Source organism: Schistocerca americana, chromosome 1 (genome assembly GCF_021461395.2).
Source record: "Schistocerca americana isolate TAMUIC-IGC-003095 chromosome 1, iqSchAmer2.1, whole genome shotgun sequence".
NCBI lineage: Eukaryota > Metazoa > Arthropoda > Insecta > Orthoptera > Acrididae > Schistocerca > Schistocerca americana.
The window spans coordinates 309756640-309781430 of NC_060119.1; the positions used below are offsets into that span (position 1 = coordinate 309756640).

General features: G+C 39.5%; 1 protein-coding gene across 1 annotated transcript in view; it reads right to left on the reverse strand.

The window, feature by feature from the left end:
- The window catches only part of LOC124596148 (KAT8 regulatory NSL complex subunit 3), a 159988-nt gene that overhangs the window by 97348 nt on the left and 37849 nt on the right, over positions 1 to 24791 (reverse strand). Inside the window, exons 5-6 of the mRNA XM_047135171.1 lie at positions 18210 to 18471; positions 4415 to 4552 (exon numbers count right to left, since the gene is read on the reverse strand). Coding sequence (XP_046991127.1) covers positions 4415 to 4552; positions 18210 to 18471 — 400 coding nt within the window. The remainder of the gene's footprint in view (positions 1 to 4414; positions 4553 to 18209; positions 18472 to 24791) is intronic.

Consider the following 24791-nt stretch of genomic DNA (forward strand, 5'->3'; position numbering starts at 1 on the left):
ATACATTGTGGGAGTGAACAGTGATCAATGTGTCACAAATATTTACTATCAAAAATAGTCTTGATCACAATTTATTTATTATGGTGACTGGTTTCGACCACTGCTGTGGTCGTCTTCAGACCAATGAGTAAGAACCTCCTTCTGAAGATGACCACAGTAGTGGTCGAAACCAGTCGCCGTAATAAATAAATTGTGATCAAGACTGTTTTTGATAGTAAATATTTTCCACATGTTTCTCTTCTTGTCAATTTTGCAAAGAACCACCTCATTACTTATCAGTCACCTACTTTTCATTATACTTCTTTCCAATTTCCCCACAGCCCTTGATTCATTTCCATGCATTCAAAGAAATTTCTTCTCCAAATTAAGGCTGATGTCTGATACTAACAGTTTTTTTTGGCCAGGAATGATCTCTTTGCCTGTGTTAATATGCTTTTTACATCCTCCTAGCTTTGTCCATCATTCATTATTTTACTCCAAGGTAGCAGAATATCTTCACTTTGTCTACTTCATGGTCCCCATTTTGATGGGAAGCTTATGTATAATCTCATTTCTACTGCTTCTTACTATTTTCTCTTTTTTTCCGTTTACTCTCAATCTATTGTGTGTAATTATTAGACGGTTCATTCCATTCAACAGGTCTTGCAATTGTTCCTGAATTGCGCTGAGGACAGCAATGTCATCAACCAATTTATCATTGATTAAATTTCACCCTAAATTTTAATAATGTTCCTGAACCTTTCTTTTATTACTGTCACTGATACTTCAATGTATAGATTGAATAGTAGGGCAGTAGACTAACTACATCCCTGTCTTACACCCTTTCCAACCCAAGTACTTCGTGTTCCAAGTCTTATATTCTTATTTTCCTCTCTTGGTGCTTGTACATATTAATTATACATTGCTGGAAGCTGTGGTGCAGGCCATGTGGTGTAGTGGTTAGTACTGCTGGGTGACGTGCTGTGGGTCACTAGTTCAAACCCAAACATCAGCAATTATTTGTTATTTAGCATTTATCATTTTGGAAAACTTTTGAAATATTTTACATTTGTAATGTTTGTACATTCTGGAATATTCAGTATTTGTATAAATACTAGCACTGTGGAATATTCAGTGTTTATATAAATAGCTGCACACTTTGTCCAGGAGACCAGTTCTGCTCTGGTTGGAAATTGGTTTTCGTAATAAACACACTTTCAATGCTAAGTGTTGTATTCATTGACGATCCTGCTTTTGAATTTGGGCTTGACTATGATTACAATGTGACAATATTATCCACATTTCCCTATAGCCTACAGCTGCTTTCCTGAGACTTTTGACACCTTTTCTAGGTTGACAAATTTGATGAATGTGTTTTGATTTTTTTAAAGTCTTGCTTTCATTATTAAGTACAACCTCAGAATTGTCTCTCTGGTGGCTTTACTTTTCTTAAAGCCTTACTGATTGTCACCTAAATCCTTAATTTTCTTTTCCATTCTTCCACATGTAATTCTCGTAAGCAACTTCAATGCATACACAAGTATAATAGTACAGAAACTGACGAATGTTAGTACAACTGACTCACTCCTATGCAGATTAGATATGAAATACAAGTCACTTGGGAATTAAATAAACAGGAAGTGAAGGGAAAACTAAAGCAAAATAGCTGCATGAACAATGTGAAGAAATTGAAAAACAAATGACTGACAGAAGGACTGACTCAGCTTACAGGAAGGCCCAAATAGCCTTTGGTGAAATTAAAAGCAAAGTTGGTAACATTAACAGTGCAACGGGAATTCCACAGTTAAATGCAGGGGAGAGAGCATTTAGATGGAAAGAGTACACTGAAAGCCTCTATGAAGTGCAAGGCTGATAATGTGATAAAAGAAGAAACAGTACTTGATATAGAACAGATAGGAGATCCAGTATTAGGATCAGAGTTTAAAAGTGGATTGGAAGACTTAAGATCGAATAAGACAGAAGGGATGGATAAAATTCCATCAGAATTTCTAAAATCAATGGAGGAATTGGCAACAAAATGACTATTCACACTGATGCGTAGAATGTATGAGACTGGCGATATACCATCAGGCTTTCAATAAACATCATCCACAAAATTCCAACAATTGCATGAGCCAACAAGTGTGAGAATTAGCACACAATCAGAATAACAGCTCATGCATCTATGTTGGTAACAAGAATAATATAGAAAAGAATGAAAAAGAGAATTGAGGATGTGTTAGATGATGATCAGTGTGGCTTTAGGAAAGGTAAATGCACCAGAGAGGCAGTTCTGATGCTGCAGTTGATAATGGAAGCAAGACTAGGAAAAGTCAAGACATGTTCCCAGGATTTTGTCAACCTGGTAAAACAATCAAAAATGCAAAAGTGCGAAAGATGTTCAAAATTCTAAGATAAGTAGAGGTAAGCTATAGGGAGAGACGGGTAATATACAATATGTACAAGAGCCAAGAGGGAGCAATAAAAGTGGAATATCAAGAACAAAGTGCTCAGATTAAAAAAGAAAATCTATACACTGAAGAAGCAATGACAGTAATAAAAGAAAGGTTCAAGTGTGTAATTCAAATTAAATGTGAAAGGATATCAATAAGATTGATGACATTGCTACTCTCTGTGGTAGTGAGGAAGAATTACAGATCTGCTGAATGGAATGAACAGTGTAATGTGTACAGGATATGGACTGAGAGTAAATCAAAGAAAGACAAAAGTACGAGAAGTAGCAGAAATGAGAACAGCGAGAAACCTAACATGAAACTTAGTTATCAAAAAGTAGATGAAGTTAACGAATTCTGCTACCTAGGTAGCAAAATAACCCATGATAAACGAAGCAAGGACGACTTGAAAACCAGTCTAGCACTGGTAAAAAGGTAATTCCTGCCCAAGAGAAGTCTACTAATATCAAACAAAGACCTTAATTTAAGGAAGAAATTTCTGAGAATTTATGTTTGGAGCAGAGCATTGTATGATAGTGAAACATGAACTGTGATAAAACCAGAATAGAAGAAAATAGAAATATTTGAGAAGCAGTCCTGTAGAAGAATGTCGATAATTAGGTGGACTGATATAGTAAGGAACGAGGAGGTTCTGCACAGAATCAGAGAGGAAAGGAAAATATGGAAAACACTTACAAGAAGAAGGGATATTATGATTGGGCATCTGTTAAGACATCATGGAATAATTTCTATGGTACTAGAGGGAGCTGTAGAGGGTAAAAACTGTAGAGGAAGACAGAGATTGGAATATATGCAGCAAAGACAAAGAAAAACCAGAAGAACACATTGGCAATGAGTCAAATTACATCCAAATTGTTTCTATTATACTACGGCTGGTCCCAGAAGGTGACTTATTGACAGAGCCTCTCCAAATCTTTCTTGCCTTTGAGTTGCTACCAGAGCCTCACAACTTGCTTCTTGAAGACCTCATTTGCTTCAAGTCATAATTTAAAAAACTGTGGCAAAGCTTCCGACACAAAACTGAACTATAGTAGAACATAGTTCTCACTTCTGTATGTGCATTTTTCGAAATCCGTCAAACAGTGTTGCATGGTTTTACCAACAGTGGACTGAGGAGGGAGGCATGCTACAGCAGTCCATGCAGCTGTGCAAAGCCACTGTGGCAGAGTGGTGTAGTGGTTAGCTCATCTGCCTAGTGAGCAGGAGAATTAGGTTTGAATCCCAGCCTTGGTAAAAATTTTCCTTCATCACTTCAGTCTGCATATATACATCATTATGTTTGATACTTAAAAAGATATCTGGAACCATATGGTTTCATTTGTAAATTTAGTTTATGTCTTTTCCCATAATCAGATCTGGTCCCCATATTTGTTTCAATTCGATAAATTTGTCTGAGGAGCAACCCAACAATTCCCATAAACAGAAAAAAACTGGTTGTCTAGGCCACCAAAGCGATTTTCAGAGATAATGAAACACGTATACTAAATGAGTCATGAAGCGACATCTTGTATTGTAATGAAGAGTGCTCATGAGCTTTATAGGAGATTAGCCACAACTCTTCTGCCTAATTTGTGTTCAGCCCCGTGTGTGTGTTCATCACATTCGTAAAGAATAATGTATTTCACATCATAGTTTCATCAATACAATTTGTAGCTATTATGTTCACTGAGTTACACTATATCCACTAGAATTTGTTTCTTACTGTGTACTACGATTTCTATTTTTGCACCACAGTCAGTGTATCAAAAGAAAGATGTTCAACCCAATTGCCCATGAAATGTTACAGTTCACATCACATTGCTACTTTATTAAAAGATTTCCAGATGACAGTCGTCTTGAGAAAACTTGAGATAAAAATTGGAAGGACAAGATTATGGTGAATACTTTCTCACACTAGTTATTATGCCAATCAATTAAAACCACAAATTCAAATGTTAAGATTTAGGTCAATTTATACTTACAGGTTTGTTCTCATTTATACATTCAAAAACAGGATCCCAAGGGTGCTTCATGACTATATTAACTGCATCTGAAACTCCAGAACGTGACGTTCCTCCAATAAGTCCCTCAGTCAGAGTTGGTACCTTTGCTTTGAGGGCCTGCGAACAATAAATATCTGGCATTAACTTCACAAATAATAAAAGAAGGCATCCTGTGCATATGAGAGAGAGAGAAGGGGGGAGGAGATGGAGGGAGGGGGGAGGAGACAGAGAGAGGGGAGGGAGGAGACGGAGGGAGGGAGGCGGGGAAGACAAAGAGAGAGATGTCTACAGCTCTTTGTGGCCCGACCAACATTACAAAAGTTACAAAAGGAGAAACAGATCTGCACTCCTAGCTTACTACCAACAGTAAAGTAATACTGCGAAGAGTTTTGAAAAGTCTTCAGTTATTTTCTTAGATCTTCTGCTTAAGACACCAATGAAAATTGAGTGATACTTAAGACATTTCTCTTAACATGCAAGAGAAAGTTACAGAACTTTGCACCATTATAGCAGGCAATAGCACTATAGTGCTTCATTTCTTCTCAATCTGTGCACAGAATTTTTGCTGTAAATTTGTTTTATCAATACCCATGAGAAATATCAACTTCTTTTACATACCTTTATTCTACAAGAGATTAATCACACCATTAGACAAGTGCAATAACAACAGTTGCAGAAGGAGAAGAAGAAGAAGAAGAAGAAGAAGAAATAATAATATTAATGTTATTGTATAAGATGTCAATTTAAAATTACTTGTAATGAGTAAGAAACAAAAAGGTGGTGGCCATGGGCTCTAGTTAGAAATCATCCTGGGATATACCTGGAATTAATGGGGAAAATCATGATAAATCAGAATGATTTAAGGCTGACTGTACAACTGCCACTGACTACAGATCAATTTTAACCTTAGTTCAGAAGCTGAATTCAGTTCAGGAATTCATTCTGTTGTATAATACTACACTTGGCTCAATTAGACATGGTTCAATGTTGATATAAAATAGCATGAAACACGATTGGCAACATTGTGAAAATCAGTTTTCGACACAAGTTTTGTGTCTCGACCATATACATTAATTGTAAACAGTAGATACACAGTATTTATTATTGTTGGTGGCATGTTGTAAAGATGGAGGAAAATAAGAAGAAGAAGAAGATGCACTCTTCAAACTTCTTCACAGGCAAAAATTACTTAATGATTTATTGCTGAAAATCAAATTGGGTTACCATAAAGACACAATAGAAGGCAAAAAGAAAGATGAAATTACAACAGCCAAAAACGAAAACATGTGGAAAGTAGTTGCTGCTAACTTTAATTCATAAAACATAGGAACAAATTGTGACTGGTAAAGTTTGAAAATGTGCTAGGACATTATAAACAAAAAGGCCAAGAAAGGATTCACAGATAGCAAGGAACAATTTTATGGTGCACTTTACAATTATTATATTTCAGCTTTATTTAATTTCATGTGCCATTTAAACTCAGGCTGCCGCTCGTGGTTGCGCGGTAGTGTTCTAGCTTCCAGAGCAAGGGGTCCCGGGTTCGATTCCCGGCGGGGTCAGGGATTTTCACCTGCCCCGAGATGACTGGGTGTTGTTGTGTCATCATCATCATCGTCATTCATCCACATTACAGTCAGAGGAAGGCAACGGCAAACCACTTCCATTAGGACCTTGCCTCGTATGGTGGTGCGGGTCTCCCACATCGTTTCCCTATGCTCTATCAAGAAGCATGGGACTTCATTTCCAGTTTCCATTTAAACTCAAGTAAAAACAGTACAAAAACTTTTTAAAGTTGATATGCACAGAACTGGTGACAGCAATTTCATCAGGCCTACTTTTAACGGAAAAGTGGACAGAAGCTAACCAAAGCTGAAGCCACAATTTATTCCTAAGCCAGGCCCTATAGTGACAAAGCGAATCTTCATTCTGCAGTTAAATGTGATGGTTTCTATACATTTTAACATGCACAAATTATTTTTTGAGACAAATTTGCTGCATACAAAGTAGTTATTATTTATGTACTTGTTCATATTTTGTTGTAAGACAGATTTAAATAACACAAAAGGCTGTAGTTCATTTTCAACATCAGTAAATGAGGAAATTACTTTAACTTTAAAGGAAAATGTTTTTATCCTTGTTGACGACAGTGAAAATGAGATAAAATACCAAATATTTACACTGAGCTGGTAAGAATGATAGTGCGAGTTAAGTGTAACAGCAATAGACAATGTGTTTTGAATAAAAAAATAACCTCCAAATACAAGCAGATGTGGAAGAAGCAGTCCAGGATTCTGTTAGAGAACCTACAGTATCTTACTTGGGTCCCACAGTGGGGGTGTGAGTCCTCAATATGAAATACTGATTTTTTTTACAAAAATAAAATAAAATAAATAAATAAATTAGAGTATGTTCAGTAAGAACATAAAATAAAAGCACAGCGCATACTTGTGGAACAAGAAAAAGAATGGTACCACTGAAAAAAGATAGATGAATTAAAGAACTAAATCTAATAGATATGGAAAAGAAAAAGATGAATCAGGTTTCCAAATTGGCATTTGGTAAATTTATTCAAATTTTAAAACTGCTTTTGTCAAAATAGATAAATGCTACGCTCATTGCATTTTGACTCCTATTAGTTTGATTTTCTATTTGTACCAAAATTTCTTCGTAGGCTCCTCTTCTAACATAGTGTCATGTGTTTAAGGCTCCTCATCAAATGCACCAATATCTCACTTGTGCAAGACAAATGCTGTAATGATAATAACTGCTGTGTGATTTAGTTTTATTATGAGTGCTAAACTTAAACAGCTTGGCATTTTGCACAGTAATAAACAATGCCAAAGGTGAAAGCACTGGCAAGTGAAAAAGATTCTACAAACTGGCTGGGTTTTGAACCTGAGATCCTCAAGACACTTCACATTTTTGAGTTAATAACAACTTCATTATTATTTACTTCTTTCCAACTTGAAAACTGACAACTCCACTTGAATTTGAATTGATCCACACATTTTCACCAGTCAAAACATGATCCTAGTTCATAGTGATATAATCTAACAAGGGGATAGTGCCTACTCATCATTATCAGTTTTGTTCAAATTTATGATATACAGGGCGAGTCAAAAGTCCTTGGAAACCTTCGTAAATTGGAAGATTAAAGGGAAAATTGAAATGTGATAATGGGAATATACGTTTGACTTGGGGGCCGCAACTTTTGGAGTGAATGTCATCCATGGTCGCCATCTTGAAATCTGCTATTTTGGATTCAAGTCATTTTTTTTTAATGGAAAAGGGGGTGTACGACACAGCAAATAACACTTGCTTGAGCTCTGGAATTGAGTGGTGTAATTTGTTTTTGTCTATCTTGTACAATTTAGAAGTTATTAATGTTCAAAGTTACCTTGGTACCGACTCATGTCTCTCTTTGTTCCAGGTGATCTAAAATGGGTCTGACGTGTGAACAGAAGATCGAAATCATCCTTATATCAGGGGAAAGCAGCTACTGAACAATAGCAGCTGACTACAACAGACAGCACCCAGACAGAAAACTGGTATCGCACAGCACGTTGGCTCAAATGATCACCAAATTCCGAGAGACGAGCTCTGTTCACGATAGGACATGTAGTGGGCGATCAAGGACTGCCACCAATGAGGAAACTGCAACTGCGGTTGTTGCGTTGTTTGTGAAAAGTCCTAAACGAAGTACCTGTCGTGTGGCCCTAGAATGTGGAATAAGCCAAACCTCGGTTGTCTGGATATTGCACACCAATAAGTGGCATCCTTACAAGCTGTAGATGCAACATCGACTTGATGAGGATGACCCTGATCGCCGGTTGGAGTTCTGCCTGTGGGCTACTGAAAAACACAAACTGGATCCTTCATTTGCCAGGGGCATATTGTTCAGCAACGAGGCGTATTTCACTTTGAACAGGGAGGTTAATCGAGATAATTGTCAACACTGGAGTAACGCAAATCCGAACTGGGTTGCCCCAATTCGAGAACATAGTCCAGCGAAGGTGATGGTGTGGTGTGGCATATGGGACATCCGCATCATTGGGCCATTTTTCATTTACAACACCTTGACTGCACCACAGTATCTGACGTTGCTGCAGGACCTTGTGTTCCCTTCCACACTGAATGTTGACGGCATTTTCCATCTTATTTTCAGTACGATGGAGCCCCTCCACACTATGGCATTGGTGTCTGTGAATGGTTGGAGGAACAACTGCCGGGGAAGTGGGTTGGTCGCCGTGGTCCCGTGGAGTGGCCGCCCAGATCCCCTGACTCAACGGCCCTTGATTTTTATCTGTGGGGACATCTTAAGCAGATAGTGTATGCTGAGAGCATCCGTGATTTGAGACACCTAGAGGAACGCATACAACATGCCTATGACCAAATTGCAGGAGACACTTTTCTCCGTGTGCAATCAGAGTGGTTGCGGCGACTTCAGTTGTGCATTGCATGGGATGGACAACACACAGAACATGTGTTGTAGCAGTTGGTATGAAGGTAATTTCCCAACTTTGAACATTAATAACCTCTAAACTGTACAAGATAGACAAAAACAAATTACACCACTCAATTCCAGAGCTCAAGCGAGTGTTATTTGATGTGTCATACACTCCCCTTCCCATTTAAAAAAAAACTTGAATCAAAAAGGTGGATTTTAATATGGCGGCCATGAATGACATTCACTCCAAAAGTTGCGGCCCCACAACAAACAAACCTATGCTCCGATCACCACATTTCAATTTTCCCTTTAATCTTCCAACTTAAGAGTTTAGAAAAAAAATAGTGTTCTTTTGGCACAGGTTGGGCAAGGCGTGAGCTATTCATGTTAATCTACTCTGCAGGCACTGGTTGGCACAGCAGAAAGAGTACAGAATGGTAATCCTAGCGGCATAGGATCAAGTTCCAATGTGGAAACCTTTTGAATTTTCAATTTTTTTTATGTGACTGACACTGCAAATAAACCAAAATAATGCTTGATGTTTTGTACTTATTAATATTTTCATAAAAGGCATGAAAAGGAAAACTTGAGATCACAAATAAATTTCTGAGAAAGGATTGTAATTACTGTGTCCATGAGGATTCTGCAAATTACTTTTTGAGAAGGAACTGTAATCAAAGCATAAAGAACTTCAAATGCCTACAAGATAATACCAGTTCTTTTGGACCAAGGACTGAAAAAATGGTACATGAGAACACAGCAGAATATAGGAATGTTGCCATTATTTCATCAAAATCTGGAAATTTATAACAGCCTTCTTCTGTTGATTGACTTTTGGGGAGAGGCAAATAACTTACTATTAAACATGAAAATTTCTCAAGATGATGCAGGTTTGCTACCACACAGTATTAAAGTGATTTCCTCAAATGCACACCGCTGGTGCAACCCTCCGATAGCTATTTTTATCATGAGGAATGAATCTGACCAAAAAGTTTCAATACTTCTCTTATCTCATTGAGACTAAGAAAGAAATCACATCTTAGGTGACTGCACCAAAATAAACTCCACTGTACATCACCAAAATATCCTTGCCAATGTCTGGCAAAATGGTAAACCAAGTTTGTTCTTCTATAGGAACTTTAAAACAACCATGTAATTGTAGAAATGCAACATTTATAATGCATGCAAGATGGTGAGAAAATTACTGCTTCCCCTGTTTTTTATGACAAATATCACACCAGCATGTGCAAATAAGTATCTAATTTTATGTACAAATCCTTTTTTAACATGTTACAATGTCTTCCTGTAAATTTATTTGCAATCCCAAATTTTCCTTTGCCTTTCCTGTTCATGCCTTACATGAAAATATTAATACAACATACTGAGCATTGTTTTAAAAATGGAGAAGAAAAAGAAAAAAAGGGAAGAAGAAGAAATAAAAAAAAGAAAGGAGCTCAACCCCATGACCATCAGATTACCGTTCTGTACTGTTTTGCTGTCACTATGTGAACATACACTGCTCATGCCTCGCCTGACCCGTGCCAAAAGAACGCTATTTTTTCTGATTGCATGGATTTCTGGAGCTCCCACTCCAGTCATTTTCATTTTTGGCCAATGTGGACGAAATCGGTGATGACGAACAAGTGCCCACAGCTCCCTTGTGAGATTAACGTTCACACAATACAGATTTCAGAGTTCAGTTTGATCCAACTTCATTTTCTGTACTAATCTAATATGTGCTTTACACAGTCTGCCCTAAATCAGATAACAATCATGAGTCTCCACTACAGTAAAAATAATTCCTAATTTTCCTTCATTGTAGTAAGATAAAACACCAAAAATCAAAATTAACTGGATTTTAAATATTTCTGTAGAGTGCACAAGTTTTCTGAGAGTGAAGCATTTAGTTTGAGCAAGAAAGACACTTCTGCCATTGACCAACTTTGAATTTTCCACAGGCCTTTTGAAAATATATGTATACTTTTCCAATAACGGACAAAGACCATTCCCTTCAAATAGGTTGTTTCTCTTTCTTGTGACCAAGGAAAGGAAGCAACAGTGCCTTTAAATAAACACATGTTTGCAAAAACATATTCCATGTAGGAGCATCCATGCTTCAATGTCAGGACAAAATTCCTCAGTTTTTTAAGGGAGACGTACATGAGGTTATGGGCTACCTGGAATGCTTCACAGAACAAAACTGTGCAAAATAAACCAGCCTAAGTGTAAAGTCAGCTATCTTATGATTCTGCAGGTCATGAAATGTGCCTTCTATGAAGGCTTCTCTTCTATCATCAAACCAAAAAATATAATGCCTCCCTTTAAGGGGAGGTTTACTATCTTTTGGTTCGAAAAATTGATTTTTTTAAAAACTGCATTTTTGGATCCATAAAAGTGTTTAGAATCCACCCCCAAAACGGTTTTTCCGAATACGAAACGGCAATATTTGTTATTCGCGATTGAACAAAAAAATGCACCTGCCTGAAATCAGCCTTTTTCATGCACTAGTTTTTTTCTTTCGGAGGACGAGTTATCGTACCGATGCTGAGAAGGGAACACACAAAATTCAAATGATAGTTTGAACGTGTTTGTTTGGGAGTGAGCCCGCAAGCATTTGCATTCTGGTGCGAAGACTGTGGAGATTGTGACTTTCCTGGCAGTGAGCAGCTTCAACAAAGGGTATTCAGCAATTATGAAGACCGTGACAATGATGTACATCACCCTGGGACTCTATTCAATGCAGTTCGCCAAGCATTCGGACGACCACCAGATACAAGCATCCGAAAACTGCTTGTCACTGGCCACACGAGCAGCTCTGGAGCAGTGCAGGGTAGCCCAGATCGAGCAGAACACCCTCTATGAGGAAGAGGAAGGACTCGTTTGTGGACCTGAAATAGCAGATTTAATGTATGTTGCATAATATCGCATTTATATGTAGTCAAAACTTGAAACGTGTTTTTCTCGAAAAGCTTTTTTTTTGTCACGTGTTGTAGTAACTTCAATTCTACTGAACTGATTGGCATGATTCTTTGTTTCCGATGAGGCTAACTAAATTGTCTAGGAGTTATACCACTTTTATTCCGACCCATCAACTATATATGTTTTTACTTGGCCAACAAAGTCGAAAAATCGATGAAAAAAATTACCCTATTTTTTTTCAAATGGCGACCATTTTGTTTCCTATGGGCCAAATAACTTAAGCGAGGTACAACTACTAAAGATCTCATATACTTCGCTAACGTCAACTCAATTTTGATGTCAGACGAGCCAGCTGACCTGTGACATACCGCGTGTAGAGGTTCACATCGAAATTTTGTTTCGTTCAGACGACACTTCCACCTTTCCTCTTCAACATTTCCGGTCGATAAAAATTCCGGTTTGTAGAGAAAGTATCAATAAACATTTTGAACAAATTTGACATTGATATCTATAACACATCCTGAGAAAAAATTCTCAAAGAACATGCTTTTTTCGGGCCAAAGATAGTAAACCTCTCCTTAACTTACCATGCCATATATTGGAGGGAATAGAATGGTCCCTGTAGTAAAATTATATATGAGAAACTGGATCTATTTTGTTAATACAACTGAGAGTCAGCCTATGTGAAGTGAACTAGCAGCTGATTCCCTCAAATTTATTATCTGCTTTATCATTCAGTTTATGGCCCCAATTCCTAGTAATATGTAAACTTTTTTATCATGGCAGTTTTAGGTGGTTTTGGGGGGGGGGGGGATGTTTTGATCTGGAGCTGCTTAAGATACTAGTAGATGTCGGACCTGAACTACAGAATTTTATGACACTATCAAACTCAGCAAACAATTATTTTGCACTCATTAGCAAATGCTTTTTGTACTCCATTTTATAACACACTACCAAGGTGGAGAAGTGCCCCTTGGTGGTTTCAGAGGAAAATAATGAGCACCCAAAAAGAACTGAGTGAATAATGGTAAACTGTACACAAATCAAAAAGGACAAACTGAGTACCAAGAATCGTCAACAGTGTACGAACAAAACCTGAATAGCAAACCAAGAGAAATAACAAAAATACTGGATGCGAATAGTACGGTCGGGAACCAAATACATCAATACAACTGCTCAAGGAACAGGAGCACACTTCCCTAGTTGCCGAAACTGCCAGAAGGACTCACCAATGGACACGGTGTCCAAGCCACCAACAGTGTGGCCATGAAATCATACACCTCTGGATGGCCAACATGGGTATATGCACCTCAATATTGATATCTGAATCCGGCAATGCTACTGAGTCTACATTACTATGTGCTGTGTATTGCTCATTACTTTCTTTTCTATTTTGAAGTGAGTGGAGAGACTAACCTTGGTCCTTGGCAGAGGTTGAGAAAAACCGGTGACTATCGAGAGGATATGGACTACTCATAGTTTCTACAATGGTTTAAAAATTTGTTGCTCCAGTTTAGTGTTCAGACAGGGTTTGTGATGGACAATGCACCATACCATATCCTGATTTCAGAAAAAACTCCAACCATTAGTGACTGTAAAGAAACTATGGTGCAGTCGTTGCAGGCGAGAGACATTGCTGCAGACATCAGCACGACAAAGCTGTTGTTATACTCGGTCATAAAACGAAATAAGCCTGTGACACCTGAATATGTGTAGATGAAATTGCAAGCAAACAGGGTCACTTGGTAATGAGGCTATTGCATTATCATTGCCATTTTAATCAAACTGAACTGGTTTGGAGTGAATCAGGCATACATTGGAAGTAACAACAAGACTTTTGCTATAACAAGTGGAAATACTGCTACGTGAAGGTCTTGCCACTGTAGATGCTACCTCTCGGAGGAAGAAAGTAGACCATGTAACTAAACTCATAAGAGAAGCACAGACTACAGATTGGATTATAAATGAAAACTAACAATTAATGATTTCTCTTAATGATGATGATGATGATGATGATGATGATGTGATGAAGATGGTGAAGACAATGGTTTTCGTGCAGATTCCAATGATAGTGAAGGAGAACTGGATGGAACTGTGCCACTGACATAATAAATTAGTGAATGTAAATGTATTCAGAATTAATTCTTTCCCTCTTCAATTGAGTAGGCTATGCATGTTTTGCTTTATTTCTTTCTATGAGAGTGGATAGCGTGTTCTTTGGTATGCTTAGGTTTACATTATTACACGGCATTTTACATGCAACTATTACAGTAACAATTTGGAATTACCATTAACTTCGAGTGTTTTTATTTCCCGGTTTCATATACTATCAAATACTTAGTCTCCATCGTTGTTCTCTTCGTTGTTATAAAAATGTACTTTGTTGTACTTACGTATATACATTGATTGTAGCTTACATTTACAAAACGTACTTTGCGGCTGTGGGTGTGTGCGGTGGCATCTATTGCAACCTCGCCAACTACACGCGACTGTCAAGTGACATGTTTCACCGGCCCCTGTATAGGCAGGAATAGAAAAGGTGGATCAGGCGATCAAACTGCAAAGCTCCTTTGTTGCATGAGTCAGTTGGTGGCAAGCAGGCAAAGAGTGTGCATCTTGTGAACTGAAGGAGATGAGAAGAACTCCAAAATTATATAATACAGCCTCGGTTGCTCAAGTAAGACAGCTTATTATTCACAGAATACTTTGGTTAGCTCTTTACTATGAAAATCCAATACCAAGAAGAGAATTTTCAGAACGTGTTGCACTGGAAGAGCCATGGATATTTTTGTCACCTTTTTTGATTAGCACAGGATATTGACGCTGCCACCACATTCACTGAAAATATCAGTTGAGTGCTGTATCACTGCATGGACCACTTATGTGGTTTCGTTTACAATAATGATTTTCTGTCTTGTAAACTTTGTGTTGAGCCACCATATTTTATCCTTAGTCATTTACCTAGACAGGGTCCTATCACAAGTGCTGAATAGCCTGTTTTACTGAACTGAAAAGCAATTATTTTCCTCAACAAATTACTTAGTGAGCGTAAGTTTTGAAATACGCCAAGTAGTTTTCCAAAATGGACAATGAAGTATTCAGTTCAAAGGTTCTTTTTCTTGAAATAATAGTGCTTACAGTTTCATGTGTTGTGTAGTTAACAGTGTTTCCCATGTTGTGTTATGACTCAAGTGTTCAACCACGTTCTAAATCCACCAATAAATTATTTTCTGAGTCCCTATGCAAATTGTTGAGCCAAATTTAGATGTCATGTTACAATAACAGCAAACAAAAATAAGCAACTGGCTGTAATTATTCAAACTATACTAGATTCAGGTGTCACATATTCCATCTGAGCTAAATAATACAAGGTAAGGAATATTCCTTGAGAATACAGATAATAATCAGTACAAAAGATGCAATTACTTCATAAGTATTTCAATAGTAGTAATTTCCAATAATTAAACTAACAAAAGAACCTGTTTCCATATCAGTAGTGCTCCACCATTAGCAATCATTTACCTATAATTTGATTCCTATTTTAAAGTACAGACAGTAAGTGTTACTGAGAGCCAGTTGTTGCCTACATACATTAATACTCCTCCTGTGTAGTTCAAGTCAATTCACTGGTGCACTACTTGCTAAACTGTGCCACTCACTTTTATCATATCAGCAAAACAGAAGCTTAGTATCAAGTAAAGCTAACCCACATTGTTAACTTTCTTTATGAACCATCATAGTACAGGGTACAACTTTGCCTAATTAGGCTGGCAAACATCCCTTTTCACATAATTACAGTTTACTAAGTTACTAATAGAACCTTGGTTCAATTCCCATTTGCCTTGCTACTGATTTTTTTCAAAAGAAACTTTAAGGAAAACAAAATTAGTCCGATACCTTTCCACTGCACACAGTCACAGTCACAAGAATCCTTTCACAGGAATGGCATTAACGACACAGTATTAACATAATAGCGGCCAATAGTGCTAAACACTCCTCTCCCCTAAGGAAGTTTAAGTTCTCGTTTGTTTACAGTCCAGCCGACTGTCAAGATGCAGTGTTTGCAACCTAATTACACTTGTACGGTCATCAAATACAACACACCTGGAGCTACCAGGTGCAGCCTCCGATAAGAGATTCAAGTACAACCACTGTATCATTATTCTGTTTTCTTCCCAATAACTTGCAAGCTGGCAACCGATGTGTTCCCTCCACAATAACTACAAGACCCATGTAACTCACCCACCTTAAATTTTTAATACAAAACTATGCTCTTTGCATATGGTTTTGCAGAATCATTCAGAATATTTCTATTTATCTTCACACCGGAGTAACCAAGTGGGACAAGTGATGATTAAATGTCACATTTCATGCAAATAGCAAATTTTGTAGCAGATGAAAATAATTCAGTTAGCTTCAGTTACTGTGAGCAAGCAACAACGCGCCCTGCGTGATGAAATGAAGGAACAGCCGGGTCGGGCCAGTTCATAGTGGCCCCCACGGGCGGCCCAAGAGAAAGCCAGTGGACATTCCACCCTCAGCAGACGGCAGGCTTTGTACAGGATGGGGGGTGGGGTGGTGCCCTAATCCTGCACTATAAAACTGGAAGCTGCAATTTCTCCACTATGTGGAAAGCTGCCCAGACTGTTTTTTGCGGCCAAGGTACCGTATTAACACAAAAGATAGGTCTGGCACTGCTACGGCTGTTGTTGGTGAGGTGCGCTCCTTATAAGCCCCTCACACCGCTGCTCTTGGCGTGGGATTCTACAGAAACATCTCATTGGTTCCATTAGCAATGCAGAAGCCTCGGGAACATTTCAACTTAAAATGCCTCCTAAAAGCCAGCTATTAGCTGAAATTGTGTGATGTGGGGTGATGATTTCTGCGCACGCAATATTTGAAGGGAAGAGGATTGGCAGAAATTTTGTTGCAAGATGATGATTGGGCAGCCACTAGTGCAGAGTAGGAGAAACTGATGCTACCCTATATCTGACAAACGAGGATTCACTTTCTGACTGCTTTAGTGAGCAGTTGTAGTACTCTGCATTATCCGCTACGGAATATGGAGATAGAAGTTTTACCTAGGAATACATTTTTTAACACAATTGCACATCATCGCAGTTACAGTTCCGTCGGTCATCTACGTAGCAACCCATTAAGCAATGCAGGCATTAGACACCAACACCGGGTATTAGCTGCAGTTATCACAGGTAAATATATCAGCCTTGCTCCATCTTGCTAGAGTGGTAGAAGTCGCAACATTTGATTACCAGTTCACACCATTCGTGATCGCCACTTCACTCATTCCCACCCCACCCCACCCCACCCCCACCCCCACCACCACCCCGCCCCCCCAATAGACTTGTGATATGATAAACACAGAATTTTGTGAAGTCCACTTGGCAGGGAGGATGCCAGCTGTCATGCAAGTTATTTCAAAGTTTACTGTGTAGATTTTAACTGTTCTCTTCTTACCACTTTTGGAAAACTTTTAATAACAATCTAATAAATTGGTCTCTGCTGAACTGAATAAATTCAATAATTATTCTGGTCCATACAGCAGTTATCTGTTCAGAATATCCGTTCCTTGGCTCATACCAATCATTAATTTTGGAGGGTTATAAAAAAAAAGTAAAGATTTACATAATCTTATATGAGGAAACTGGTCACACAAGTTAGTTGCATAGGAGAGTGAAGACAGCAATGTCAGATAGTGCATTGTGCAATTAAATATGCTCCTCTCTTGGGCTAATTCTTTGAATTTTGAGCCTAAATTGTAATCATTTGCATAGTAAATTTTAACTTTCTTTTGATGACTCAGTGGCCAGTTCCCACACTAACTGACATTTTCTCCCTCTACACATATTAACCTATGGCATTAGCTTTCCTTTTGGTACAATAAGAAGTTAGTAAGATAAAATGCAGTGTTTACAAGACAAGAAACAAAAAATTTTAAATCAGGAGCTGTGTAACAAAATTAATGAATGAACTGTAAAGCTGCCACACAGGCAACATGCACATTCATTTCTTTCAATTTATTTTTTATTTCCTCTTAAGACCTCAAAAGTATTCTATAGGTTTGAAAAACTGGGACATTGGTATTAAGATCATTATAATTGTCTGAATTAATCATATTAAGCAATTAGTATGCTTAACAGCGCAGAAATCAGCTGTTGAAGTCTTGGCCAGAGCTGAAGTTGAACATTTTCTTGTATGTTTTGATAGGGTGCATGCTTTCACTATCTTATTTACAAATATACATATAAATTTGTATGAACAATGCCATCATATGATTAGCACCTGCTCAACTTGACAAACCGCTCAAATCTCAGCTCTGGCCATTACATGTGCTGTCAACTGCAGTTATTAACACTGCACATAAGCAAATCTGAAAATTTCAAGTATTACCTGCAATGCATCTAAGTAAGCCGCTAGGTATGCATTGCTAAGTGTGTCTACAAGTGTTGTGTGAAGCCACTGCACAAGACGCATTTCCCAGTTTACACTGGCCAGCAACTGTCGCAGTCGTCGAGCTGTTGTGTCTGCAACTATACGCCGCTTTGCAGCTTCTGACGGTGATCCCTCACACAGAAGCCGTGACAGCCGATCTTGATTTAGAGCACGAACAGCCTTGCTGAACAATCGTATCTGCTGTGCTGTCCAATTACTTCTGCAAATATAAACAAATAATGTAACTCTTCAGGCTTTCCCGGCGATCTAATGACATCTTGGGTTGTCGGGTGCTCTGCCGGATATCAGTGTCGTACTTGCATGATATTTCGGTCACGTAGCTCGAGACCTTCATCAGGTGTGACCTGAGACTGCTCCTCGAGTGGACCTGGTCCAGTATTTATGCCTATGGCCTTCCCCCTCCACCAACGGCTGCAGGCGCTTCCTCTGTGGTCCGCGCCCATTCCCTGCGACCTGCTGGAGCGTTGCTGCTCCGTTTTCCGTCCGCTGCGGTTCTAGGTGTTCCCTCTGCGGTCCGCGCCCACCAAACCCGCTCCTGGGCGTTTCATCTACGGTCTGGGGTACCAGGCGTTCCCCCTGCGGTCCGCGCCCGCTCTCCACGACCTGTTGGAGCGTTGCCGCTCCGTTTTTCGTCCGCTGCAGCTCTGGATGTTCCCTCTGCGGTCCGCGCCCACCAGTCCCAGTTCTGGGTGTTCCATCTTCGGTCTGGTGCTCCTGGCAGTCCGTCAGGGGCTCGTTTACCATCTCCATGTCTCTGGTTCTTCTGTTTGTGTAAACGAGCCCCTGACGGACTGCCAGGAGCACCAGACCGAAGATGGAACACCCAGAACTGGGACTGGTGGGCGCGGACCGCAGAGGGAAAATCCAGAGCCGCAGCGGACGAAAAACGGAGCGGCAACGCTCCAACAGGTCGTGGAGAGCGGGCGCGGACCGCAGGGGGAACGCCTGGTACCCCAGACCGTAGATGAAACGCCCAGGAGCGGGTTTGGTGGGCGCGGACCGCAGAGGGAACACCTAGAACCGCAGCGGACGGAAAACGGAGCAGCAACGCTCTAGCAGGTCGCAGGGAATGGGCGCGGACCACAGAGGAAGCGCCTGCAGCCGTTGGTGGAGGGGGAAGGCCATAGGCATAAATACTGGACCAGGTCCACTCGAGGAGCAGTCTCAGGTCGCACCTGATGAAGGTCTCGAGCTACGTGACCGAAATATCGTGCAAGTACGACGCTGATATCCGGCAGAACACCCGACAACTCAAGATGTCATAAACAAATAATACTTACAGAAACTTCTTTTTGCAGGCATTTAGAATACTGCAATGTAATAGAAAAGCATGAAACATAATAATTAGAAAACATTAATGTTGCTTATTATTTATTTCACCAACAGACAATGTTTCCTACACACTATTGTTTTCTCATCCAATTACTGTGTAGGCTTGTATTGTATTGTATTGTATTGTATGTTAACCGGGGACCTAGAAACGATGGAGAGGCTCTGTCCCCGCCGCAGCCGCAGTGGTCCACAACCCCACAACAACTACCGCAGTCCACTTCACCCCTCCGCCTCCCCACACCAAACCCAGGGTTATTGTGTGGTCTGGCCCCTGGTGGACCCCCCACAGAACGTCTCACACCAGACGAGTGTAACCCCTATGTTTTCGTGGTAGAGTAATGGTGGCATACGCATATGTGGAGAACTTGTTTGCGCAGCAATCGCCGACATAGTGTAACTGAGGCGGAATAAGGTGAACCAGCCCGCATTCACCGAGGCAGATGGAAAACCGCCTAAAAACCATCCACACACTGCCCGGTTCACCGCACCTTGACACAAATCCGCCGGGCGGATTCGTGCCGGGGACCAGGCGTTCCTTCCCGCCCGGAAAGCCGTGTGTTACACCGCATGGCCAACCGGGCAAGCTCTGTGTAGGCTTACTTCCATCTCCTTGCCATCCTCAAAGTAAGTGCTTCCCCATTTCCAGTTCTTTTTTTTTAGGAGTGGCTTACTTGCTGGCCAAAATAGGTATACATTAGAATTGGAGTGGAAATGACACAAACCGATACAGCCTGCCAATCACTAGTGGATATAATCTCCAACATCCATATTTGGAGTATAGAGAATAGATTCATCCATCAGATTCAATGTTAAACTCAGTAGCATTAGGACAGAAAAGTAAGTTATCATCTTTTATCTCTCTCTTTCCTTCATTTCATACATCCATCCAATTCGATGCATTGGTGGGGTTATTTTCAGTTATCAGTTTTTCACATTATATATGAAATACAAAAATAAGACTTGGAGAAATGCAAAAGACATTTAGTATTGGTGCAGTGACTAAAATATAGCAATAAATGTATTTTTAGAGAACAGTTGTAAGGAATGAGTATGACAACCTGCTTCTGATGGTAAACTTTGATTCCTAGCAACAAATGAGGTGGGGGATTATGTCAAGGGCATACACAACACTTGAGAATGTTGAAGGAAATGCACCAGTAAGTATGGGCTGTGGTGCAAAAGAATTAGGCAAATGACCACCTACTGTGGTTTAATAATAATGATAGGAAGTTATAGTAAAGTTGCAAGTGCACGAGTAGAGAATTGTTTGTAAGAGATAATAAAGAGGGAATGGCCAGTAGTGTAAAAGAGAATTGTAAGATACTTGCAGAAAACTTTCGCGACTGGCTGAATTGCGAACCACCTGAAGACTAGCTGGAATTGGAATCATACACAGAGGGGGGATGAAGAGTCACAACTCCAACCAGAATTAATGCTGCACAAGCCATAAGCTAATTAAAGAATAATAAGGTAACTGAAGAATATAGGATAGTAGACAAGTTGATGAAACAGGGAGACTGAAAGGCAGTCTATACATGATCAATGTTATCTGCCAGATTTGGTGGATGTAGAAGCTACCAGAAGAACGAAAGAATGCTATCATAGTGCCAATACATAAGAAGGGAGACAAGATGAATGCAAACAACTGAAGACAAACATCGCTGCTACATGTTGGCTATAAGATGCTGCCGAAATTACACCTGAAGAGAGAGAATAACAGACTGTAAGTACAACTGGAGACTCTCAAAATAGGATTTAGGAAGGGGAGAGGATTCAATTGATAGAACATAGGGTCTTACAGAACAAGAAAGATAGCAGTAACTTTAGTAGATTCCACAAAGGCCTATGACTTCATCGAAAGGCACCCTCTTGGAAGGATTGTGAAGAACAGGGGACTAAACAGCACTACTAAAGAACCAATAAAGGAAATTCTGATAAACACAAAGACAAGAGTAAGATTCAGAGGAACACTATCGGAAGATTTTTAGATCAATACCTGTGTCAGATAGGGAGACGGATTGTCACAAATTTTATTCGACATAGTGGTGTACAAAGTGATCAGACAGTGGAGAGCAATAAATGAGAAAATGGGAACATAAGGACTGATAGGGAAAGGGGGGGGGGGGGAGGCAGAAGGATAATAGGGTCCAAGCAGACTGCAAAGACTCTGTGAAAAATAAAGTGATTAGGAGACAGAAGAAGAAGAAGTAGAAGAAGAAGACATGGTGGAACTGATGATCAGCTATGAGACACAAACACTGATTACCACTGAGGATTGGAAAACACCAGAATACATCATACAAAATGTGGATACATTTAAATATCTGGGGCATATATGGGGGACATTTCAAAAGTCCTGGACACTGCATATCCACTACTGCTAAGGTGTGTGATCAAGTTGAAACTCAAGTTAGCTGTGAGCAAGACTTCAGGCTTTAAGGTTGTATATTTGTTTGCTGGCTCACGTGGCTGTGTCATGAGTAATTCAGTTTCAAAATATAAGCTGAAACTGAGTCAGGTCAGATTACACGTAGTGACCAGCATTTCTACATCAAAATTGAATCCCTATGTGGAAAGAAGTCAATGGAAATTTACAATGCTTTTAGAGAGATGTGAGTGAATAGGGTAGTGGATCACAGTCCAGTATCACGGTGGTCTCCTCGTTTCTGTGAAGGTCAAATAAGCACTGAGGACAACCCAAGATGTGTACGCTCATCAACTGTTATTATTAATGACACAGAGAAGATCGAAAAAAAAAAAAATTAAAAAAGTGAGGAAACTGTACATGAAATGGGAATGTTTGTCATTTCAGTTTAAAGAATCATAATTGAAAAGTTAAAGATTACAAAATTTGCTTCCAGATGGGTTCTGCATTATATGTGTGAAGAGCAGAAAGCAGCTCACAAAAGAGTCACAGAACTGCTTCAATGTTATCAAACAGAAGAACAGTTTCTGAAAAGGATTGTTGCACTTGATGAAACTGGGCTATAAGATTTTCAGCCAGAACTGAAGTCTCTGTTGTTACAATGGAAAAGTTCCAATTCTTGACACCGAGTCAGAGCTACAAACAGAGGACGTTTGTAACAGGTGTGTACCACAACTTGTTTCTGTAAAACATTTTGCACCTGAAAATTCATCAAAGAAGGCCTGACATGCTTGCACATGGTGTCCTCATTTTGCACAGTAATGCAATACCACATATTGCCCAACCATTGAGAGAGATGATCAAAAACTCTGGATTGGAAATACTTCCCCACCAACCATAAGGTCCTAATATGAGCCCACAAGACTGAGTTATTTCCCCAACTGAAGGAACAACTCCATGGAAAATGTTTTGATACAACTGATAAAGCTTCCAGTGAGGTGACACGAGTAATCCGACAGCTCAACACTGAAGGTGTCCTATCTGGGATACAGACATTGTGAAGACATTGCAAAGTTGTCATAAGCAAGAATGGAGATTGTATTAAAGACCTGAAATTTCATAAAATAAATTATTTTCTCCATTTCTGCCTTTAGTGTGCAGAACTTTTGAAATGACCTCCTATAACAAGAAGAAACAGGGTCAATGGCAGAAAAACACACAGGGTAAAAGACAAGGAATGCTTTCTTTGCGAACAGCGATATAAGCAAAATAATGTAGCTACAGAGACAAAATCCAGATACAAAAAGGCAATGTTGAGGAATGCAGTACTATACATGGCTGAGACAAGAACACTGGGAAAATATGGTACAACACAACTAGAAAAAGAAGAGAAAAAAATATTGGGGAAAATAGTGGGTCCTAAAAGAGGTGGTGAGAGATGGATGCAAAAACTTAGGGAAGAACTGTACCACAGCATGAGGACTATTATCAGGAGAAATCAAACTATGAAGGTCTCAGTTTGTAGGACATGTGAGCAGGGTGAATACGGATACAATGACGAAAAGAGTAGAGGAAACAATGAGGAGGACAAGAGGAAAGGCAGGAACAAAGTGTGTTGTTGAAAGCAGGAAGGGTTAGTCTGAACTGGTGATTGAAGTGGAAGGCAAAAAAAAATAATTGGAGAAGCAACAGCACACCAGCCAATATGCCAAAAAGCAAAACAGCAATGACAGAGAAGAATACAGGAAAAGGATAGAGCAAGTCATCAGTGGAGCAGACAAGAGGATACTGATGATCTTGGGAAAAGTGCAAGAGAACAGAAGAGGGTTGTTTGGGATTAAGGGATTAAACTGTGAGGTGATCAGTTCCTCAGTCAAGAGTGAGAGCATCTGGATGGGCTCAGATACTGGAAGTATGTAGGAGTGGTAAAATTGAAGGATTAAAGGTAGTAGTGACGTCACAGCTATGAAATGATTTATGGGGAAATAAAACATATGTACAAGGTGCTACAAAAATTAGCTGAGGATTTCACTGTACTGGTCAAACTACCTGGAATACAAAATTCTGCCACTAGATGTCTCGATGTACAGGTCTTAGCTGCTGCAGCACAAAGTTGTATCATCTTAGGCACACACAGTGAGAGTTTTGGTGATGCATGTCATGACATGTTTCAGCACTTCTGTGACTGTTAAACGGACAACACTAAGGAACAAAGGATTTGCACCAAATTCTGTTTCAAGTTCAGGAAAACTCCAGCTCAAACCCACCACATGCTGACAGAGGCATTTGGTGAGATTGCAGTGAGATAAGCAAGAACATCTGAGTGGTTCAAACACTTCGAGGAAGGCCGAAGAGACTGTGGAAGATGACAAAAATTCTGGTTGACTGGCAACATGAACCACAGTGAAAATGATCCTGAAACTGCATGACGTGATTCATGGAGACCAAAGATTGACAATTCTAACTGACTTGTGCTGTCATACAGCATACATCAACAAATTCTAGCCAATGAACTGAACATGAGATGAACAGCAGCAAAGTTTGTCCCTCGCCTTCTCGGCATTGATCAACAAAATCTCAGGATTCAGGTGTGCACTGAGTTGCAACAAAGAGTTCAAGTGTGTCCAAAATTCTTATCCAGAGTCATAAAAGGTGATGAATCTTGGCTCTATGGTTATGAACCTCAAACAAAGCACCAATCATCACAATGGAAAACGCCAACTTCTCCAAGGTTGAGGAAAGCTCAAAACGTTCACAGCAGCTTGAAGTTAATGCAGTAATTTTTTTCGACATTTGGGGAATAGAGCATAAGGAGTTTGTTC